At 42.8% G+C, this 23,491-nt stretch overlaps 1 protein-coding gene and 1 long non-coding RNA gene across 3 annotated transcripts in view; one reads left to right on the plus strand and one right to left on the minus strand.

Moving 5' to 3' along the window:
- LOC116083773 overlaps nucleotides 1–11,870 on the plus strand; it is a 14,199-nt gene extending 2,329 nt beyond the window's left edge. The window contains exons 2-3 of the long non-coding RNA XR_004115907.1: nucleotides 11,053–11,133; nucleotides 11,644–11,870. This is a non-coding gene — a long non-coding RNA (uncharacterized LOC116083773). The remainder of the gene's footprint in view (nucleotides 1–11,052; nucleotides 11,134–11,643) is intronic.
- Nucleotides 1–23,491, minus strand: part of Skp2 (S-phase kinase associated protein 2) — a 29,295-nt gene that overhangs the window by 5,153 nt on the left and 651 nt on the right. Inside the window, exons 2-9 of one of the 2 annotated variants that reach the window (XM_031360539.1) lie at nucleotides 23,088–23,359; nucleotides 11,660–11,771; nucleotides 8,944–9,087; nucleotides 7,604–7,738; nucleotides 6,305–6,403; nucleotides 5,303–5,433; nucleotides 1,260–1,311; nucleotides 1,034–1,141 (exon numbers count right to left, since the gene is read on the minus strand). In XM_031360539.1, the coding sequence (XP_031216399.1) occupies nucleotides 1,034–1,141; nucleotides 1,260–1,311; nucleotides 5,303–5,433; nucleotides 6,305–6,403; nucleotides 7,604–7,738; nucleotides 8,944–9,087; nucleotides 11,660–11,771; nucleotides 23,088–23,359 (1,053 nt within the window). The remainder of the gene's footprint in view (nucleotides 1–1,033; nucleotides 1,142–1,259; nucleotides 1,312–5,302; nucleotides 5,434–6,304; nucleotides 6,404–7,603; nucleotides 7,739–8,943; nucleotides 9,088–11,659; nucleotides 11,772–23,087; nucleotides 23,360–23,491) is intronic. The other variant, XM_031360540.1, reaches the window with a different exon arrangement.

Here is a 23,491-nt window from a genome sequence, read left to right on the forward strand (position 1 = left end):
TTGGAGGGGAAACTGGGAAAGGAGAAATTCACATGTAAATAAAGAAAATATCTAATAAAAAAAAAAAGAAAAAAAAAGAAGTTCTAAAAGCTAGAATTCTGGATGTGGGGATTTGTATCAGAGTTCCATGCATGTGAATTTGAACTGCAACATTTGTATCTTTTTTAGGTAGTATTTTTTCTAAACAGGATACAAGCTAGGCTAAGGCTCATGAGACTAGTTAAAATGATTGATTTTTCCATAATTACTAGACTTCCCAATTTTACTGAATTCTTTGTAGATCATTTATTACTGAAACGGATCTAATCCATTTATTTGAGGAATAAATAATTTGTTTTCAAATTCACCATTTTTAGGGAGGAAGAATTAATACTGGCACTCTGATAGCAAGATAAATAGTACCATAGTCTCCTCACCCAGCAAAGTGCAAGGTTCTAACCTCTTGTGGTTTTCAATGAAACTGCTATACATTTATATTTATTATAAGGAAGACTTTGGAATGAAGTAAGCATGCCTGGATAAGATTCTTAACTTTCATAGACCCACATAATATGTCCTCTGTTTAGATAGCATCAGGCTCTCATACATACCAGTTCTTCTCATCTGCCAGTCCATCTTCTCTGACCATCCGGGATGCCCATCATTAGATTATAGGAATTCTCTGTAAGCTTTAAGAATGAATGGGAGACGTCTCCCAATCACATTGGGAGTGCCTTCCGTGCTCTCAGTGGGTGCCTCAGAGGAAAAAGCTTCCTTTTGTAAGTCCTTCACAGACACTAGGATAAACAGCATTCTAACACCCACCATGATGCTGACAGCAAGATAGTAGCTGGTAATAAGCTCAGTCAATTCAGGATCACTGGATATTTTAAGCAAACATTCTGTGAACTACTTTGATATTCTTTCCCAGGCATTTTGTGGCATATCAATATCAATGTTCATGTTCTTAACATGTACACACCCATCTAAAGATGGATTTCATCTAAAGTTTTGGTCTCTGCTTTTTCCCAGCATAAATGTAAAACATACTTACAGTAGAGTATCAGGTATTATATCATAGCACCGGCTGAGTGAGAGGTGTTGGAGGTAGTTGAGTTGAAAAAATTCTGGAAAGCAGTCATTCTTTAGCATGATACTGTCACTGCAACCAAAAGGAAGAAAGATTCAAAACCACTCGGATTGAGAGTACTACTGCTTAATCCCTGCTCAAGATCCTTCCCCCATTTTATAAACAACAAATGTTTGATCTAAAACAGTACCTTAAGTCGAGGCGGATGAGGTTGGGGCATCGTTTAATTATGGTACAAAGATCTAGAAAAATCAAGCAGATGTCATGGTCACGGTCACTGTTAAATAAGGCAGGAGAAAAAGGACGTGCGTGGCGTGTGAGGTAAGGCAGTCAGAGAAGTTTGGTATTACACAAGACTGTCCCAACATAGAAGTTTCCAGAGAGCACTTGGGAAACTGCCCTAAATGTTAAAGGAACTGTGGGAACCCCTGGGTAACATCTATTTATGCAACAAAGTAACTGGCTGAAAAGAACAGGAGATCCCAACTCATAACAGCAAACAGAAGACAACCTGGACAAAACCAAATGCCAGCACATAAAGGCCAACAGCAGTGCATCAACATGTCTCTTCAGTTCAGTGAGGAATCAGGGACTACTTATTAAAAAACTGTTCTGTTATAACTGTAAGAATGAGTTTTCTACTCAAATTACAACCCAATAAGTCCCATATATATTCAGGTTTTAAATGCAACTTTCAATGAATTACTTGTGGAATCTTGGGTCAGGTAAAGAGTGTCTACACATAAAGAAAAAAACCACCTGTAAGCCCAGGACCAGGAAGGCAGAGGCTGAAGAATGGCTGCATATTATAGACTACATAGCCAGTTCTAGGCCAACCAGGGCTAGATAGTGACACTCTGCCTCAAAAATAAAACAATCAACGCTCTGCCATGCTAATCATATAGAAGTATCAGAAAAATGGTGTGTTCAACATAAGCTAAATAGGTTAATAGTCTTAAGGATAAATAATACATCAAGAGCATAAACATCTGCAGAAGGATGGAACAAGAAATACTAGTGAAATAGCTGGCAGGACGCTCGGAGCAGCAGCACTCGCTGTCAAGCTTCACGAGTTTGGTCATTTCTGGAACAAAACTCAGCAAGGCCTCTGATTGCCACACATTAGCCATGATATACTCCCTGAGAACCTCCGATTTCCAAAATAAATAAATGTAAAACAAATGCCAGGAGATGTTTTGCATGAAAAACAAAACAAAACATGCAGATACATAGGGCACTGTAATCTTAATCTAATCAAAACACACAACCTCATACAAATAGAGAAAAAGAAAAAGGCTTGAAGGGAAATATACCAGGCTGCTACCTGCTGCTAGAGCGAGCACTGGCATTATATACCTTTGCAGAATTTGTAGGAGGGTGACATAAACTGAGTTTCTTTTTAAGCGGAAAACAAATTTTAAAATGTAACCTATTTAAAATAGATGACTCCATGTAATGTTTGAGGTTTACTCTCATAGATGTATCTGTGGTCATATTTTCCCTACATTAATTTTGTATTTTCAAATCTTTCTCAACATACTGATTTGGCCATGTGGTAGTCACCCAAATTGATGCCTAAAAGTTTCTGCCCTGCATCTGTCCCTTTCCTAAACTGTGCTGCAGCTGATAATGTCATGGGTCCAGTGTCTTAGGCCAAACTTTGGAGATCACAGCTAACTGTATTATTCACTTCTCACATCCAGTCTGTCATCGAATCCTGTCATGCCAGCGTCCCAAATGTGCCCATATCTGATCCTTTCTTAGCACTTCAACCATTACCACCCTAGTTTCCTAACTGTCCTCCCTGTTTGCACTCCCCGCGCCCCTATCCTTTTCTTAATGCAGCACCAGAGTGAATAGTTCCAAGGGGAGGTCAGGTCACGGAGCTGCCTCGCTCAGCATATCCACAGCTTCTTCCTTCTGTGTTGGCAGCCTTACCTTTCCACCACCTCATACGTTAGCTCTCACACCAAAGGCCTTTGTACTTCTGGTCCTTTGCTCCAGAATGTTCTCCCACAAACTCCTATGTATTTCTCATTTAAATAAGAGGTCTTCTCTTTGATCATTACATCTAGTTCCAGAATGTTCTTCCACAAACTTCTATGTATTCGTGTATTTGCAGGATCAGAGGTCCTCCCTGACTGTTCTATACAAAGACTGCTGTATCCCTTCGCACTACAGGCAACCTACCCCCTCTGCTTTACTCTCTTCCCTACATTCTCAGCTTCATTCATAGCATTCAGGAAGTCTGCTCATGGTGTGTCTGTTTTGTTTTGTGTATTTTTAAATTATCTTGATTTCTGAGAATAACCATATAATTCTATAATTTGAATTTAAAGTGTTTAAAGGGAAAAGGTTGATGTAGTGCATAAGGAGAGTAATAGGAAATCAAGACATGGCTGCAGCTTTTACAGGTCTACTCTGCCTCTGTCTGAAGAAAGGCATCTGCAATGACGGTGGTTCAAATGTAGATCTCTGGCCACTCCTCAAGACCAATAATGTTATAGTCTGACACATCTTTTTTTTTATTAAGCCCCAGAGAAATAGTTTCCAAATGCTACCTAAATGTTAAGAGGCATTTCAAGATGTTTGGTTCACATCTTTTTAAACATAATAAAAATTCAATAAGCAAATTACCTATCCCCAGGGTGAGCTAATGCCACTCTCAAGACACCAGGCAGGGTTGGTTTTAGTACCTAAATTAATTTGGCTTTGTGTAGCTAGATTAAATATTAGCCAGAGACTGAGCTATGGAGTTGTTGAATAACAAGGACAATAACAAACATCATTCCTTTTGAAGCCTCTTATCTGTGCAAATTAAGACTCTCAGTGTTACACACACACAGCACAAAACATAGCCAAGTGTCAGCTTTACCAACACTATGGCTGTTTTCCGCCTGACTTGAAATGCCTGTGTTCACCCACATTGTCTTTTAGATGAATTAAAAAGTTAAAGGTGTAAATGCTAACTTAGTAGGTTTCTAGCAGGATTTTTCGATTGTAACAGTGTTGACATTTTGCTGGCTTCCTGTGCTGTTCAACAGCAGTTCTGGCTTCTGACCACTAGATGGCAGCAGCATACCTGCCCTGAGACCATCAAAACCATTCCTTTGTGGGCCAAGCTTGCTCCTAGATGAAAAACACTTCTCAGTCAAGTCCAGCTTTTGTACTCCTTGGGGAATGATTCCAGGTTACCATTTAGATGCTCAAATCCAAGGACACTGAAGTCACTATGCACATCTTGTCTGCTTACTTATATCTAATGCTGTGTGAGGAGTCCACTCAACTGATCTGTGACTCATGCCAAGAAAAGTTCTTAGATGTTCAATACAGATGCAGTAGTTTTTCCTGATTATTTTTGATCTTAATGGTTGAATCTCTATGCAGAGCCCATAGATTCAGAGGGCTGACTTTAATTACATTTACCTGCATTTACATTGGGGTCTGCATAGTAATGGTTTTGCTTTACTAAAACCAGTTCTGGGACTGGGGAGTGGTTCCGTCAGTAAAGTGTAGCATATGCAGCATTCACCTGTAACCTCAGGACCGGGCAAATAGACACAAATAGACAAAAGAGGATTCCTTGGCGTGCTTGCCAGTCAGTCTAGCAAAATCAGTGAGCTCCAGGGTCACTGAGACCCGGTCTCAAAAAATAAGGTAGAAGGACTGGAAAGGCGGATCAGTGGCTAAGAGCACTTGTTGCTCTTGCAAAGGACCGGAGTTTGGTTCCTAGAAACCACATGGCAACAAGGGGTCTGGAACTCCAATTGCAGAAGGTCTGACACTGCTGCAGGCACTACTAGCATGTGGGATACAGGCATGAACACAGGCAGAAGACCCACATACATCAAAGGTTAAAAAACAAAGGTGGAGAACTACTGAGGTGGTCAGTCACCCAGTGTTGACCTTGATCTCACAGCTGTAAAAGGACTCATCATATAGGACCCAGATGCACAGCTCGCTTCCAGGTCAGAAGCCATTTACCTCTTCCTAACTCTTCTGACGAACAACCCTCTGCTGACCCCAAACAACTTGCACACTGGACTAAGGGAGACAAGCAGGTAGCAGACACTGCACAAGCCGGCCATGCAGGGAGGCACTGCACAAGCCGGCCATGCAGGGAGACACTTCCCAAGCCTGCCATGCAGGGAGACACTTCCCAAGCCTGCCATGCAGGGAGACACTTCCCAAGCCTGCCATAAGCCTTAGTGGCCCAGGCCCGGAGGCTCTAACCTGTTTTCTGGAGGTTCTTTCGGTAGCCACTGAGGTTCAGTTGGGTGATGGTGTCTGGTAAATGGGCCACAGCTGCTTGCACATGCTTCTCAGTAAAGTCAAAGCACCAGGAGAGATTTAGTTCATCCAGTCTGCATGAAGGAAGGATAAGAAGGAAAGCATGAATCCACCAGAAGGACAAGGGTGACCTAAGCTGAACACATGGAAACGGAAAGCCAGATTGCTGACCACTTCACACAAAGACCACTTGTGTTGTTCATTTGAAAGGCATTTCTTTCTCTAAACACCCATTCCCTGCAAGTTCCCAGGTGATCTGAACAAAGGCCCTGGCGAACAGCCCTCCTTCTGGGAATGCAGGTTGAAAACGGTAGCCTATATGTTTCTTTCTCAAACAGCTATGCTGTTGTCAAAAAAGCACTGACAGCTATCGACTGGAATGTTTTATAAAACCCACAGAGGACGCTATAGAAATGCCTGCTAGGAGAGTCGGTGAAAGTTTCAAAGTCAACATCTACCTCCCTCCTTTTGCATCTCTGCTGACTGAATGTAGGGCTATAGATTTTGTCTGCCTCATATTCTGATCCAAGGGGGACTCACGCCGACAGATCACTAAGGAGGCATAGTTACGAATGGTATCATTGCAGAAAGACGGAGAGATGCTACTGTGCGTCCTGAGCTCATGCCTCCTCTCACTGAGCAGTGCATGCACTGACATTATTAGAAAAGATGTAAAAGGGGGTCACCCATATTAAACTTGGTTTAGTTAGCTATAAATAGAAATCAATCACACTGGTAAATACATTTCCTTCATTTCCCTTTAACAGCAGAGAAAAGGGAACACTATCCAAATACCCCTCCCTTACAAACAAACTGAGTTTAGTCTGAAAGTAGCAAAGGTACCACACTGCTCAAGTCAAGAATGTGGTGCCACTCAAAAGTCCAGCCAGACACCCAGGGGCAAAGCTTAACTGTGACAGCTCAGATCTGGAACAGCTTTCCCACCTGGAACAGCTGCTTAGCAGAGTGGCCACAGCAGATTCGGAAAATCCAGAGCACCCACAGAGGTTTAGTCGCACCAAGTTTTCATTCTGCGCAAGAGTACTAGAAAAGAGAAATGCCAGAATAAACTGCATCAATAGTGAGTCCTGGTAAGTGTGCATGTGTGTGTAATTGTAATCAAGGACACAGATTTTGAGTCAGAAATGGGCTTAAAAATCTCTATCACACACAGCTGAGTGACTTGCTTTGGCTACGCATCTGCAAACTGGCAAGAGCATCTTCTTGCTGGGGTTGGAAAGGTTAAAAGACATAATGTACTGAAGGATTTGCAAAGTACTTGCAGTATAAATGCATAAGAAACACCAGTGAGTGTATCTTTTACATTAAAAGGCTTGCCTTCTCCTCTTAGGGAACCTCAGTGATGACGAGCTATTGTTCTGGTGTTAAATCTCCGTTTGGTTTGATTAACTGTGTGAACGTGGGACAAGCGACCCAGCCTTTCCGGGCCTCAGTTTTCACAGATGGGGAAAGGATGAGTGCTTACCGCTTGCTCTCAGAATTAGGCTTAGCTTAGCGTGTACCACACAATGTGCTAGCACTCTTGTTCCAGTCTTCCTATCAGGCTTCCTCTTTTCTCATCTGAATAGTGCAATGGCCTAACATGTATGTAACTAGCAAACTAATCAAATACATTGCCATCTGACACGGCTCTTCCATTTCCAGAACCATGATGCACCATGCTTCATGGTCTCTTTGCAGACTACCAGAGGCTCCACCGAAGGCCATTATTCTAAAGCCAAGATCCTCCTCATCTCCCTTATGTCTGGGCTCCAGCTACTACCAGCTGGTGAGGCATTCAGAATGGCAGTAGTTTTACTGAGGCTGCTTCTTCTGTCCTATTGCTCTGGAGATCTCCTACCTCAATATCGTCAATGGCCAGCCTACCAGTCAGTACTTTGAGAAGCCTGCCTCCTTGTATTCAATTATAATCCTCCCCCCTCCACCCCCAGTGTATGTTGTCGCATGACCAGCAATGCATTTAACCAACACTCTGCCCTGTAATTATCTGCCTCACCCACGAATGAGGCACAGACCACATACCGTTCGCCCCTTTTCTCTCACACCTAGAGAAGGCTCTGGCATATGGTTAGCATTCAAATGTCTGCTGCCTTGAATATCTTAGACAGTTCTGGTTATTTAGTATGTCCTTCTGGACACGGACATAAGGATACTGTGGTCATATATAAGAAACATTGCCATACAAAGCAACTATCTTTATGACATACTTCAGGTACCACTCACTTGACAATGGGATCTGAGAGCTGCAGGCCTTCCAGGCTTAGATTCTGCAGCTTGGAGCACTCGGACAGAATCCTGTGGAGGTTTGACACATTTATCACCGAGTTCGACAGGTCCATGTGCTGTACCCGGAGAGAGCTGTATACAGGAGAGATAAGAGGCCCTGTGAGGTGACTCACATAAGTACACTCAGATCCCATCTGACCCCTTCCTGTCCCTACATGACAGCAAATCACACACAAGACTAAATACATATTTTAAATAACAAAGAGCTAGTCATAAAACAAATTGCTTCTAGCTAATTCCCATCCTCAATCATTTTTCAAATTCAAGATTTGCCAAGTGCAGATGTTGCTGCCAACACGGTTGTACTCATAAAAGGTAGGTATCATGAGAATGAGCTAGATCCACGTGCCCAGGGAGTGTGGTAAGCCTAGGATGACTCCCGGCTGCTGGTTGGGGTTGAGTGGCTGAGTAACAACATGTTTACTAAGAGGAGGACAGTGGAGGAACCAGTTTTAATGGGAGGCCTCTTTTGCTTTTAGATATGCTAATATCAAAGTACTCAAGTTCAGGTATGGAAGCTTTTCGGTAATTAAAACTAAGAATTTTGGCCAGGCAGTGGCCTTTAATCCTAGCACGTGGGAGGCAGAGGCAGCCAGACTGCTACATACACAGAGAAACCCTGTCTTGAAAAACAAAAAAAAACCCAAACAAACAAAAACACCAAAAAAACAAAACAAAACAAAACAAAACAAAACAAAAAAAAAACCCTAAGAATTTTGAAGAGGACCAGACTAATGTAAGGGTCTGAGAATTCTGAGCATAAATGTGGGTACAACAGGATACAACATGTCTGAGAACATGTGGAGAAGGAGGAGGACAAATCCTGGATCGGACACAAGGAGAGGCTGAGGAGAAACAGAATGGCAGGAAATAAAAGCATCGGGAGAGGAAATGGACCATGGAAAGCAGGGGAAGGTACTAGAATTGAGAAATGCTCTACTGTTTTCAGCTTGCTTTTCTCTTCTGTATCTAGCTATTCTTCTGAGGCATCAAATAGCATAAAAACTTAGTATTCCATACTTTGTAGTACCAGAGAAGTACTTTCTCAAAACAGCCTACAAAACAAAACAAAAAAAAGGCCATTTTTTTTTCAGGTTGCAAATCTGTCTGTGATAGGACGGAAAGCCCATGATGCTGTTATGGAAATATTGCCCCGCTCTGTTAAGGATGGGCAGAGGGATGGAAGTAGGCATGAATGAGGCACAGATCGATCACATACTGTTCGACAAGGAAAACAGGAGTGTGAGCTGTCCCCACCTCCGGCCAGTCCTCTTTACCTGAAGCTTTCACCCAGCGGCTGCTCCATAAATGATCGTGGGCAGCGGAAGGCGACCACCCCTCGAGAGAGCAAGCGCACAGTCACGTCTGGGTGCAGATTTTTACCCGCAAGGTCTAGGGACTGCCAGAGAGACTCATCGAGCCTAAAACAGAGACAGATGCTTCATTTCGTAAGTTGGCCAAAGCCAATTTTGGGGACCCTTAAAAGTCACGACTAACACAGAAAACATGGCCACTGGACTTCTTTAAAGCAAATCTGAAAAGCTTTTGTTTCCAAGCTGACTATGAAATACTAAACATTTCTTGGTCAGAGTAGCAATACACTCCCATCTTTCTTTCTGTAGGTTATTAATATGCTAAAGCTAGAAATGCTAATAACCTGGAGCCAGAGAACAAAAGCCTATCACTAAGTGTAATTTGACAAGTTTAAAAGTCTCTTAAAAATGCTTATTACAAGGTGCATAGTTTCCAAACTTCCTAAATGGTCCTGATTTCTAGTTCTGCAAAGTGTTGACAGGTTGCCACAATTACCAAAAGTCTCATGAAAATATAAATGAAGGAATTATAATAGGTATAATTTTACGGGAAACATCAATCACACAGCCAGGGAAAAGTCAAGGGCTGGCTCTGTTCCATATTTGCATACATGTACGAGTGTATATACATATTTATATTAATGCTAGAGGGAAATACTAGATTAAATGTATTTTCTAACATAAATACACACACACATACATTACAAATATAGACTGAACTTCAGTGTTTCTTTTTAAAGCATTATTTTTGTTTACTTGTCTATGACTGTGTAAGTAAATGCCGTGTGTGTGTGTGTGTGTGTGTGTGTGTGTGTGTGTGTGTGTGTGTCTGTATGTGATGTGATGTCTCACTGTAATTCAAGTAATGTCCATAGTTGAATTCAATTAAGGAAGCAAGAGAAACCATTAAGTGCAAGTGCATGAGGAAGCATTCTAAATGCTTTAGCGCACCAGAAATTTTCTCTCTTAAACACATTTGAAATAAACACTCGCTGGCCAGTTTTGAATTAGTTTTTCTACAACACTTTGCTAATATGTGATTTGACTATTTAAAAAGGTATTTAAAAGACAGGCCATACATCTGATATCCTTAAGAAAGTGGCATACTTTGTATCTTTCTTTTGTCCATACTGAAATCTACCTCTAAAATAAGATAAAATAAAATAAAGTGACAGCAGATCATTCTCTGATTATCTCAGACCTCAATTTGTCTCTCCTTTCAAAGAAGTAAACAGCAGCTTACTTTTCTAGAATAACCCAGGACACGCCCCGAAGTTCCAACCTAACACAGTGCTAACCTGGAAAGGGAAGATGGATTCAGCCCTAAGCCAAACATAACACGTAGCGGTTAAGGCTGGGGAGCCAACAAGACCTCAGTCTTACTTTAAGGTTCAATTCACCAAGGAGTGTTCTTGACCCTGTAGTTTCTTCAACTCATAGGCCAGAATAATTCAAAATTATCATTTTAACCTATAGGAAAGCTTAAATTACTTTGTCAGTTACTATTCTAGGACAATGGAGATTGCCGGACCAAAGGGAAGATGTAGGTCAAAGGTACTAGGTGGCCAAAGGTACAGAGAATAAACAAGTTTTGAGAGTAATATTGTTCTGCACTTGGGAATTCATGCTAAAGAGTATGTTTTAGGTGCTTTAGCTACACTCACACCTGTAAAAAGTAACTACGCAAGATTACGGTTATGTTAATTTGCTTGAGTACAGTAGTTATCTAGTAACATACACCTACAGTAAAACAGAGATTGCATACCTGAAATATTTGCAACTTTATATTTATAAAGGTTAATTTTTTTGCATGGTTTGAAAAAAATGCATTACCAGGTGGGGGAAAAAAAAAAGTCCCATTGGTGGAAATGAAATGTAGCCAGTGCTATGGAAACCTTCTCATCTGCTAAGACAGCTGCGTAGGCTTAGGCCTGGGGGTGTATGTAGCTCAGTGATAAAAGCTCTTGCCTCATCTGAGGCACTGGGTATAATCCTGAGCATGCCACAGAACAACAACAAAGTCATTCCTTATTTCATGCCTGCTACTGTCTTCCTGCTTTATACCATTTACAGACACACACTTTAAGTCCAGCCAAGAACCAGCTAAGACTACCTCCAATGGCTCTGGCTCAGCATGCCCATGATCCAGGCAAGGTACGGGCACCTTTCATGTTATCCTCATGAGTATCCCATGATGAAGGGTCAATTATGGCTATCTTATACCCAGCATAGCCAGGCTCAGAGCTGACAGGTAACTTGTTCAAGTCATGGAGAACATATGTAAAAGACGCTGGGCTCAGACTGTCCACGGTCAGAGACTTGTACCCTTCCTCTGTGCTCCCAGCAGAGTCCTCAGTACTGGGCCATCGTACCACCCTCCAGACCTCCTTTGCTCTCAGCACACCACCTGGCCCAAACTGGTATATCCCTGGCAAACAAGTGTAGAATTGAACATAGGGTGAAGAGGCTATTAGAAATAGGGTAAGCGTAACCTACAGAAGACTGCTCCATCTGACTGTCAAGCGACTTCACTGACTTCTAATGACAGTAAAAAGGGGTTGGATTGGCTTAGGGCAGCTATGTTCTATGGTGTGGTTGATGGTTTCAGCAGACTCAAATGAGTACATAACCCTCTTCCTTCCCTCCTCTCTCTATGCTCAAAAGGGTGAACAATACTCACGAGAGGCGGTACCACCTCTTGCAAACCCCAGAGACTCTCAGCAGCTCAGGGAGGCACAGACAGGAAAAGATCCCAAGCAGTAACTCATCTGGAAGGGAGTCCCAGGAGACACCTGCAAGGAAGCAAAACAGGGTTTCCATCTCTGGATTCTTCACTGTCAAAGTCACGGAGTCCCGCCAAGCATTGATCATGCACCAGCATGTATCAAGCACACGCCACACAGCTTAAAGGGAGTTTCAACCAAACGGAATCCTTCAAACTCCCATTTATTTTTCTGTGGTACACACTGACTTACAAATATACTGTGGTGGTTTGAATGAGATTGTCCCCTATAGTCCTGAACATCTGAATTTTGGTTCCAAGTTGGTGGCACTGTCTGGGTAGGTATGAAGCACCTGACTTAGGTGGACTTTGAGGTTTCAAAGCCCCAGACCACTCCTAGGCAGCTTTCTCTGCTTCCTGCTTGAGAACAAGGTGTGAGCTCTCAGCCTTTCCGGTTGCCATATCTGCTGCTTGCTCTCAAGGACTCCCTGCTATCCCTGCCATTAATGACCCTTTTCCCATCTGACCTATAAGCCCAAACAAACTCTTTCTTCTGTAGGTTGTCTGGGTCATGATAGTTATCACAGAAACAGAAAAATCCCTAAGACAGGGGCTGCCGTGAGTGTCCCACTTTCTTAGCAGTGAGATTCGAGGAACAAGAATATTTTCCCCTTGGTACCAGGTTGGTCAACCACTGGCAGAGACAACTTGATTAGCCCCGGCACAGAGCAAGTCCCCAGCTACCCAATAATTGTGATGCTTGAAGCCACAAAGGAAGTTCTCTTTTCTCAGGTGTGGACTTCTATAAAAGGCAAATGCCCCTTCCCTGGGAGTACAAAAAGTACATCCCAGCCCACGCACCTAAAGAAGCAACTTTGAAAGGATGTTCTTCTCTTCCTTCTGCTTTCTCCTTTTTTTGGGGGGGGGAGGGGGATGGTTGAGGGGGTTGAGACAGGGTTTTTCTGTGTAGCTTTGGCTGTCCTGGAATTCACTCTGTAGGTCAGACTGGCCCCAAACTCAGAGATCCTTCTGTCTCTGCCTCCCGAATGCTGGGATTAAAAAGGCTTTCGCCACCACTGCCTGGCTTTCACTTCTTAATCCAACAAGTATTTCAAGATTCTCTACTACTTATGGTGCCAAGTATCATCTCAGGTGTCAAGGGAAGATCAGCAGACAAAATAAGAACATTGAAAGACCTTACCTTCATAAAGCAGACGTGCTATGGAGGAAATGGACAATTATACACAAAACAAGTACATTCTGTGACACATTACAAAAAGAATGCCAGCTATGAAGAAAAACTCAGCCAGGAAGTGAAACTCAGGCACAGCCATTACGTTTGAGCACTGTGGTGGGCGAAGGGTGTTCCTGGGGCAGTGATCACTGAGTCGGAATAGACCTAGGTAATGAAGTAAGCACCGGATCTGTGTTCTGGACCCCACAACAGGCATGCTTGCTCTGAAGAACAGAGCTAAGAAGGGTAGTAGTGGGAAATGGAATGAGAAGCAGGGGAGTGGGGGAGCTATAGAGAAAGTCCTTCGGCTTCCATTTAACAGGAACTACTAGATGGTGTGAGCACAGAATTGCCAGAGGTTCATTGTAGTTCTGGAAAGATCAGTGAGGCTGTGATCACAGCAGACGGGAGTGGGAGGAAGGTTAATGTAGCTTTGTCTTAGAGAAGTGGTTTCTAGGTGGCTCTTCCACCATCCTATCTACAGCTGACCTAATTCGAGGCTCTCTACCTTCCTGTCCCCAAGAGTAGAATGGGACCTGCATTAGTAAGATCTATGGAGCTTACAGAGCACATACGTGAAGCAGGTACCATGAGGAGGGAAGAGACTGCAGTGGAGAAGGGCACTGAGGGTGGGCTGCTGCCCCTGGCAGTCTTCCTGGACTATCTCTCTGAGACAAATCCTGCCTGTCTTTCAACTGCACTCTTTCAACAGAGCCAGACACTCAGCCTGTGTCCACATTGCTAAGGCACAAGGTTCAACCTGCGATGGCTCAACTCACTCTTTAATCTGTTGCTTATTTAGAAGTGTGTTCCAGCCATTGGAGCCTCCTGTAATCCTTAGGCTAAGTCAGTCTGGGTTGCACCTAGATGCCATTCATTAAAAATAATGCTACTAATGACCTCCCCCTAAGGGAAGCCTCATGACCAATGAAGGTCACTTGTGTACATGATTTCAGTACTGACTCATCTGTTTAGGCCTCCCACGTCCACAAGATCTTGCTAAGGAAAATCTGATTTGTTTTACAGACTAGGAAGTAAAATTTGATCCATTCATATATTTACTGAATGATCAATTCCATCCCAAGGTTTGTTCTTGGGATACGAAATAAGCTAAGCATGCCCAGATCCTTATTCGATTCAGAAGCTGAGAGACAAAGGCACTATCATGTCCTGCTACAGGAGGGCCCACAACTCTAGGCAGCATCTGGGGCAGAAGGGTCGTCAGGGAAGGCTCCTCAGTGCTCAATCAAGGCCCACTGCTGTCAGTCTCTTTTGTTCTTTACCCAAGTTCAGTGTGGGAGATGGGGTTCCCTGTACTCTGCTAGCCTTGAACCTACTATGTGGCTGAGCTCTGATCTATCGTGAATTCCTGATTCTCTTGGCTCTATCTCCCAGGTGATGCAAGTTGAGATTTCACTCTGATCTACAAAGACCATCCTGTCAGATCCCTGGTGGACCTGAGACTTACCCTACTAAAGGAAGGACTCTGTCCTCATGGGAAGCCCAGCCGTGTTGCCCCTAGGATGCTGAGTAACTGAGTCTCTCTAGGTCTGTTTTCTATCTGTAGGAATAACGATACACAGATCTGCCTGGCAAAGCTGTCAGTGTGGAGAAGATGTAAAGATTGCAGTACAGAGGCAATCTTTCCTGTCCAGACTCCCCCGCTCTCCCCCAAGAAATCAGCACTTATTCCTTCTGTACTTTTTTTTTTCTTTTCATACTAGGAAGTAGGCTAGTTTGGATTTGCATGAACAGGCAAAAACCTATGATCAGAGGAGGGCCTGGTCATGCTGCAAGGAATTTACTCAAGCCCAAACCCCACATCTCCCTCTATCTGAGCTGACAATCTCCAGAAGCAGATCCAGGTCTGACTTCAAGGAGTTTATCTGGCACTTAATGACAGGAAGGACTGGAGAAGTGGGGAAGACAGACGCCAGCTGAGAGAGGCCAGCTATGGCATGTTAACAGGCAGGCTGTTGCCATGGAAACCGCTTTAAACCTTCAGGGGTTCCAGGAGACCATCTGGAACCTGCCTCTGAGCTGTCTCACCAGAGGGTATGGGAGCTGGAGTATGACTCCATCAAGTGCTGTTGATTGTCAACTCTGGGCCCCAGAGTTGCTGAGGATTGTTAACTCCTCAGCTTTCCTGCCCAGAGAAAGCCCTCAGGCACAGTTGCATCTGTGCTCAGGAGAAAGCATTGGGAACTAAGGAAAGGGTGAGCTGCAAGGGATGATGGGTCAGCCAACAACATCGTCCAATAAAGATCACTTGGGGAGGGAAATTAGAGAAGCACGCTCAGAAATGTATGACTGTATGACCTCATTTGGTGTTTGCTATTTTATGAGGAAGTTCTAAGAAAGCAGAGAGAGAAAAACAAAACAAAACAAAACAGTAAGAAATGATCACATGATAGGAGGAAAGTGTAGCATAGTGCTGAATGCAAAGGCAGCAGAGCCAGGCATCAAAGCCTTGCAAGAAAACAGTCCAATGGAAGGAGGAATTTGTAGTACAGCGTATCCCAGATTAAGCTTAAGACACTTGTTCTGAGAAGTCACCACCAAAGACCCACACCCATGTTTGGACAATGTGCAATGGCTAGCATGTAATTGGAACTTGATAAATATTTGCTAAGTGCATCGGACCTTTTATTTCTGTTAATGCTTAATGTGACTGGCTAACCTTCTTTAGCCAACTATATCAGTTTTAAGAACAGAACCTGAAATTGAATATTAGAAAGCACTGATATTTCATGGAGGAATAACTAACACTTCAGGGAAGAATGTTGGCTTTATTTTAAATACAGGCAAGACTATAATCAGCCTCATAAGACCAGTTTCCTCATTTGAACAATAATAGATGGGCTTGTGACAAACTTATCATGAGTGGTTTTTGTTTAATGAACTAGTTTTGGGAGCTGGGTATGAGATACAGCTCATTTTCAATAGCTTCAGTAGCAAATGGACCATTAAATAAATGTATAACACAACAGTGAAAACTGCTATCTACTAGAAGCCCTAAAAACTCTCTATTTTGTTAAAATCCACTGACTTTGCTGCAACCTATATATACACACACACATATATATATAATTATTACTCTCATTTTTATGTATGAGGACATTTATTTCAATGAAACCAAATGATTTCACAAAGGCAACATTAATTATTAGGAAGTGGGCAGAACCAAGAGGCAAACTTGGGTTTCTAAATTCTCATTCCCCAAAGTAGAAGTACAAGGTCACAAGAGGCAGAAGCTTGATGATGTTTCTGGTGGCAGAGAACACTGCTAAATGCTGCAATGTACCAATGAGTTTAGCATCAAATGGGAGGAGCAGCAGTCCAAAAAATTATGTAGCCCAGCACTCCAATCAGTTGACGATACAGGACAACCCAGTTCTGGGGCCCCTGGGTGGAAGTAGATGAGACTGGAATTGGCTGCTGTCCCAGCAGATGAATGGGGCAGAAAGTTGTCTTCAGTAGCTGTGCTGGTGGCTAAAATCCAGGCCACGATACACTTAATCTAATTGTATTTGCCATATTTAATTCTCAAAACATCAGCCATCTGTTTCCTGGATTCTTGACAACATGGCTGCCTGGTCTGTTTGCAAGCACAAGAGCGGACTAGCCAGAGGGGGTCTCTACTCCACTTTGATCTGCAAAACCCACCAAGGCTTCCCACTAGTGGCATAGAAAGTGGCATAGAAAGTGGCTAAGCAGCACTGCTACCAGTTTCTTCTTAGATGAAAACAAGCTTCCTCGTTAGCCCACGCCCCACGCCTTTCAACCTCCTTGGGAAAGAGGGGTGTGGAGGAGTTATAAGCACTTGACCCTTATAGTATGGCTAACTTGTCTTATTTTGATCTGCTCATTTCTCAGATCACCAACACTCAAGGTTCAAACTGCATATTCAAAATGATTCTAATGACATCCAAAATTTTGATTAAAAAAAAAAAAGAACTGATTTTAATTATATGCATGCACGTGTATGTTTATGAGCATGTATGCCTAAGTGAGTTGCCCAAAGAGGCCAGAGGTGTTGGATCTTCTGGAACTAGAGTTGCTATTAAGAACTGGATATGGAGCTTTTTGAAGGTAGTAGTAGATGCCCTTTACTGCTTAGTCACATGTAGCCTTCCATATTCCGACTTTTAAGATTGCTTTTCAGCTGGGCTCTGTGTACATAACTAAAATTTCAGTGTTCAAGAGACAGGAAGAGTCAGAGATTCAAGGACCACCAGGACTATAGTCTCAAAAAAACCAATACACAAACACTTATGAAAACGCATATATACACAGTGTCCCTCTACTTACCCTTATATAATCAAATTGCATTATAGAAGAAGGCACCGAGACCCTGATACTAATGTCTATTTTTTTTATATTTTACTTTATCAAGAGTGCTCACATTTTGGCCACTTTTACTGGCTTACTTTTGATGGCACATTACACTCTAATATTACATTATTGTGCTTTCCCCCTAGAAAACTAACTGCACAGATTTCTGCCACCCTATGTGAATGTTCCCTCACTTCTCACAAACCATAGAGGCTGTACTAGATGTTAATATATGTGTATTTTGCCAGGCAGTGGTGGCACACACCTTTAATCCTAACACTTGAGAGGCAGAGGCAGGTGGATTTCTGAGTTCAAGGCCAGCCTGGTCTACAGAGTGAGTTCCAGGACAGCTAGGGCTACACAGAGAAACCCTGACTCGAAAAAACAAAATACACACACACACACACACACACACACACACACACACACACACACAAATATATATATATATTTGTATTTTGGGTACAGTGGGCCAGATAGGAAAAAAAAAAAAAACAGCAAAATTAATGATTGTACCACTCAGACCCATACCCTTTTATTTCTACTACTTTCTCACACTTGTGGGATATGAGAAATAATAAAGAAATAAAAAAGGGCAACCAAGCTACCAAAGTTGGACTTTTTACTCATCGTTACTAAATAGTCCCAATACCTACAACAGTATTACGTTTGCTATGCCAGAACTGGTGGTGCATATCCATAATCTCAGCATTGTTTTAAATTTAAAGACTTATTTATTGTACATGGGTGCTCTATCTGCATGTACACCTGCATGCCACAAGAGGGCATCAAATCACATTACAGATGGTTGTGAGCCACCATGTCGTTGCTGGGAATTGAACTCAGGACCTCTGGAAGAACAACGAGTGCTCTTAACCGCTGAACCATCTCTCCGGCCCTCATAATCTCAGCATTTGGCAGGAAGAGTCAGGAAGTCCGTGCAATGTGTGAAGCCAACCAAATAGTGAGTTTAGCCATGGTGATAAAGGGGTACCTAGTCTCAAAGTGATAAATAAAAATAAAAAGGTGGAATGAAACTTATAAAGCAAGCAAAGATGACTGAAGTGTCCCCACAATGACTCCTATAGAACAAAGATTTGGGAGCTGGTGGGGCTGGCAATCAATTTAGTAGGCTTGCTGCTGCTGCTGCTACTACTACTACTACTATTACTACTACTTCTATTTTGCTTTGAACAAAACATTTTATTTCTCTTGTGCAAGCAAGGGTAGGGTGTGGAGGATGTTACAGTAGTTGGCTATCTCCTACCTTGTGGGTTCAAGAGAGGGAAGGCAGGAACTCAGTATTGATGTCAAATGCCTTTATGTGTGGAGCCACCTTGCCACCCTTACCATTATTGTTATTATCTCAAGAATGGAGTGAAATAGAACAGATAATAGCTTAAGGAAAGGGGAATGATAATTCTATGAAACTCTTGTTTCAAATACACGTATTGCAATATAAAATATATTTCTTACTAGCTAAAAAGAAAAGTATAGGGGGACAAATGTTTGCTTTGGGGTACTGAAAACACAGATTCTCAGGCTAAAGAAATTCTTGGATCTGCACCTTTGGAATTCTGCACTTTGAACAGGACTCCTTGTGGATTCTGATACAGTCTGAACTTTGGAGTTTTAGTCTGAGAGAGAGCCTTTGGTGGCTCTGGAATTGAAGTGGCTCAACAGTCACGGAAGAGCTATTCAACACATTAGTTCAAGCACAATTTCATAGTGCTCACCTATTTAAAAGACAAGGAACAGGCATTTAAGGACCATAAATAAGATGCGATTGCCCTGGTTCCATTTCTGAACTGTTTCCTATTTCCTCCCAACTCCTTCTGTACACTGGCCTGGCCCCGAGAGACAGCCAGAACTGCCCTGCTATATGATGGTCACATAGCTTTAATCATCCCACAGAAACAGATGCAGAGGAATTTAGTTGCCAGATGTGAGGCTGGAATGCAACCCGTGCTGAAAGCTTGTTTAGCAAAGAACCAACAAAAGCCTTGGGCTAGTCACCAGATCTGTGTACAGCAGGCATAGCCTGTCTGGCTCTAATCCTGGCAGGGTTATTAGCCACCTGTCCTGACAACTGCATGCAAAACTCCCTGGGATAAGAATCTAGCTACACTGGAGGCCTATGCTTGCTTCCGGGAGCTCGGTGGCACTCTTCTGTAGCAGCTGTCTCTCAGCTTACACCATAGACTTACTTCTCATCCACAGCAATTAACAAGGGGATGCTCATGAAAGTCAATCCATGCGGAAATGTATGCCATTGCCTTCTTTGTCTCCTAGATCATGAAAACTCTGAAAGCCATGATTTTTTTCCTCTCTTAGATAGCCGTATTAAGCATCAATCTTAAAGTCTAGGCTTATTTCTGTGCTGACTATAATCCAAGTACTAGGGACACTGAAGACAAGATCACCATGAGTTCAAGGTCAACCTGGATTATAAGCTGAGAGAATATTAAAAGAAGGGAGGGTGGTCAGGTATACCTCACATCTTACAGCACTTGTAAGGTAGGGTGAAGCAGGAGAAATGCTGAGATTTCAAGACTATATAGTGAATACCAGATTAATCAGAGGTATTCAAGATTGGTCTTTAAAAAAAAAAAGAAAAAAAAAAAAGGGTGATGGTGCAAACCTTTAATCCTAGCACTTAGAAGGCAGAAGCTGGAGGATCTCTGAGAAGTCAAGGCCAGCCTAGTCTACAAAGTCCAGAACACCCAGGGCTACACAGAGAAACCCTGTCTTGAAAACTGAAACCAAACAAACAAAACCAGAAAAAAGAAATGTAGACTCATTGATTGGACCAGTTCAGTTCCTCTCTCCCCCATACCTTCACTTTGCTTAGTGGACAAGGACTCCACACATCCACTGGGATAGGAAATGAGTCACTCTTGCACAAGGGGCTCCTTCCCTCCTTCCAGCCCCAAGGACACTCAGGGTCGGAGCTACTAACACCTCAGTCTTCCTGGCCAACATATGGCTGCGGGCGAGCTTCTATATATTTTGCCTTTCCTCCTCAACTCCATTTTGAAACTCCTAGGAGACAGCAACCCTCCCTTATCTTCTGTCTGGTCCTCATAGTCATAGTGCTTTGCTTCAAAGATGACTCTCGACTTCTATCTGTGAACACGTGGATGTGCAACAGCACAGAGCAGTCACATTTTATAACCGAAGCTATGCACAATGGGCAAGTTAATCAAAATCTGTTCATCTTAGCAGGATCTCTCTCTCTCTCTCACCATATTTGGTTGGTCCAACACCAAATTGCTACTGTTAAAAACCCAGGCTCTAAAAATAAGGGTCATGTTAAGTTTTAAAGAAAAAGATTGTTGTTCCATTTCACAGATAAGGAAACTAAGGCCCAGAAAGCTCAAGTAACTTCCCAAGGCAGCTCCTAATGGCAGCATCAAGACTTAAATGCAGATTTGTCTGAACTTACTTCCATACCCCTCTAGTTAATCTCATATATTATTATTTATTCAGTTGTTTCCAATTTTGAGACTGCCTTACTGTGAAGCTCATGCCTTCCAGAAATCCCCATCCTCTGACTTCAGCCTCCTAAGCTGGGCCTAGAGATACGTGTCACCATACCTGGCATTAATGTGGACCCACATGCTACAATTTGAAGACAACTCCCTTTCCTACTAAAGTTTTCAGAAGCCAAACAGATTTTTTTTTTTTTTTTTTGAGTCTCATTATGTAGCCCTGGCTATCCTGGAACTCACTGTATAGGCCAGCTAGCTTCCAGTTCACAAAGATCTGCCTGCTTCCGCCACCACCTGAGAGCTGGGTTCAAAGGCATGCAACACCACAGGAGACTACAAAACAGGTATTTTAATGCAAGCCACCGATCAGCTCACCATCCTATCTGCAGACAGTGCCAGAAGGAAGGACCGAAGAATATATTTCTTTACACTGGCTCTGCAAGATTTTACTCTGATGTTTTCTTCAATCTGTTTTTCCACTCCTCACCCAATTTCAGTTTAGACTTTGTTCACCTCTTCCATTGCTCTCATCCCATTGTCTATAAAGTTAGAATATATACAGCATTTGACCACAGTTTATCATTCCCCGACACCTATAAATAAATTTCTAGGGGTCTATTGTCTATCCTCTACCTGATACAGTTCAACCTCAGCTAACCAATGTGTCCCTTTAAAGGGTTCAATGAGCCAGGGTGCCAATGATCCACTCTTTTAATCCCAGTACTCGAGGCAGGCAGATCTCTGAGTTGGAGGCCAGCCTGGTCTATAGAGTGAATTACATGACAAATAGAAAAACTCTGTCTAAACAGAACAAAACAGAACAAGGGAAGAGGAGTGAGTCGTTCCAATGAGAAAAGATCAGCCCCACCAAAGGGTGTGTACCTTTTCTTACTTTGTACACTCCCACTCTGCTTTTCCTATAGGGCCCATCCCTTTTTCCAGCATTTTAAATGGCTGTTCCCTTTGCTTTAGGTTCCTTATACCAAGGGACATTTTCATGCCATACTCCTACACTCTCCCCTCCTTGTCTTTGCCTAAAAGGTCACAGCCCAATTAAGGGTTTCAGCCAATACCCAGTTTGCAATCTATCTTCAGATTCCAGGACTTCCATTCTTCCTTAGCTTGACCCCGTTGTTTTTAGCCACATTGGTCTAACACATTACACAAAGTGCCATATCCATTGTACTTTTAGTATTTCCTCACTAGAATGGAAGCTCTAAGATATGTCTGTTTTGTTCACTGCTATTATACAAAGCACTATACTGTGTAGGGCAGTGTGCTCTCAGAAACACTTCCTGAATCACTCTTTTGAACAGAGTTTCTCTGTATAGCCCTGGCTGTCCTGGAACTCACTCTGTAGACCAGGCTGGCCTCAAACTCAGAAACCTGCCTGCCTCTGCTTCCCAAGTGCTGGGATTAAAGGCACGCACCCGGCCCTGAATCACTATTTTAAATCACTAGGGGGGTGGGGTGGGGAAACCCCGACAATGCCTCAGGTCAATAGATTATGTTTACCCTAAGGCTACCAGTCCTTGAGCCTGGATCCACCCAGGAGGCACTTATTTAAAAAATGCTTAAGAAATCAGGGAATGGGAGTTACTACTGAGAGAATAATTTCATGTAAACTCTGGTTTCATCGGTCTACTCTGCCTCCAGGAGACAGAACTGAGAATACTGACATTCTAAATCTGTTACAATAATTCAGGAAGAGATGATGAATGCTTGAGCCAGCTGCCACACAAGAATGAAAGACACAGTGACTAGCTGGATACAAGGGGGCAGAGAGGATGAGAACAAGTTTCAGGGTTAATGACTGTGGATGCAATGCCACACTAACAGAAGCACCACACCCCCAAGGGCCTGTTTGCAAGTGGAGCAGTCTAAGTCTCTTCTACTTAGATTAACATTTACCTTCCTAATGTGCCTACCAACAACCTAAGTGATTATTGATACAAAGTTTGCTCGGATACAAATAAGTATATTAGAGGCAAAAGGGGACCCTCTAAGATCCCTGCTTCTGTTCCCATATATCAATCAGTGTGCTGAGCTGGACTTTGAGCGGGAAGATTCCCTTCTAAAGAAAAGGGCAAGAATGCTGCCTCATGGGTTAAAAGTTTCAAGTCAATTGTTGACCACAAGATAAAGACCAACCAAGATTCCTGAAGACTTAATGACTGGAATCCATTTCACTGCAACACTTCCAAACTAGGCAATTTTAGGCACCGATCCAAAAGATTCCCCCAAGGAAATAATTCGACCAATTTAGTTAAAACAAAATAGTTCACTCCATTACTTACACAATTTGAATCTTAGTGCCATGTGTTACCTGGAAAGTTCTCTCGATTGAGTTTAGGCCGACGGATGATCACAAAGTCTTTGTCACTCCCTTTGCTCTTTACTCGTTTCCTTGGAGGGCTCTGGGGGTGGCCGAGGTTTGAGAGCAGTCCATGTGGGATGTTCTCACTGTCCACCTCTTCCTTCTCCAACGCAGAGACACCCATGCCTGACAGCAGTTCAGAAGTCTTGCTGGAATCCCATCCCCACGTGAAGCTCGTGGTGACGTTGCTACTCTGGTCCGGAATCTCCTGAAGGTGCTTCCTGCAGAAAAACACACATTCCCTTTCCTCTATTCCTTTTGAAAGCACACCCCTAAATAATTCCAAGGTAGGAATGAAAGAAGAGTCAAGAATGCAGTGTAGAAAAGTCACAGCAAGTAACAGTATTGCACTT

Source organism: Mastomys coucha, unplaced genomic scaffold (genome assembly GCF_008632895.1).
Source record: "Mastomys coucha isolate ucsf_1 unplaced genomic scaffold, UCSF_Mcou_1 pScaffold8, whole genome shotgun sequence".
In the NCBI taxonomy this organism is placed as follows: Eukaryota; Metazoa; Chordata; class Mammalia; order Rodentia; family Muridae; genus Mastomys; species Mastomys coucha.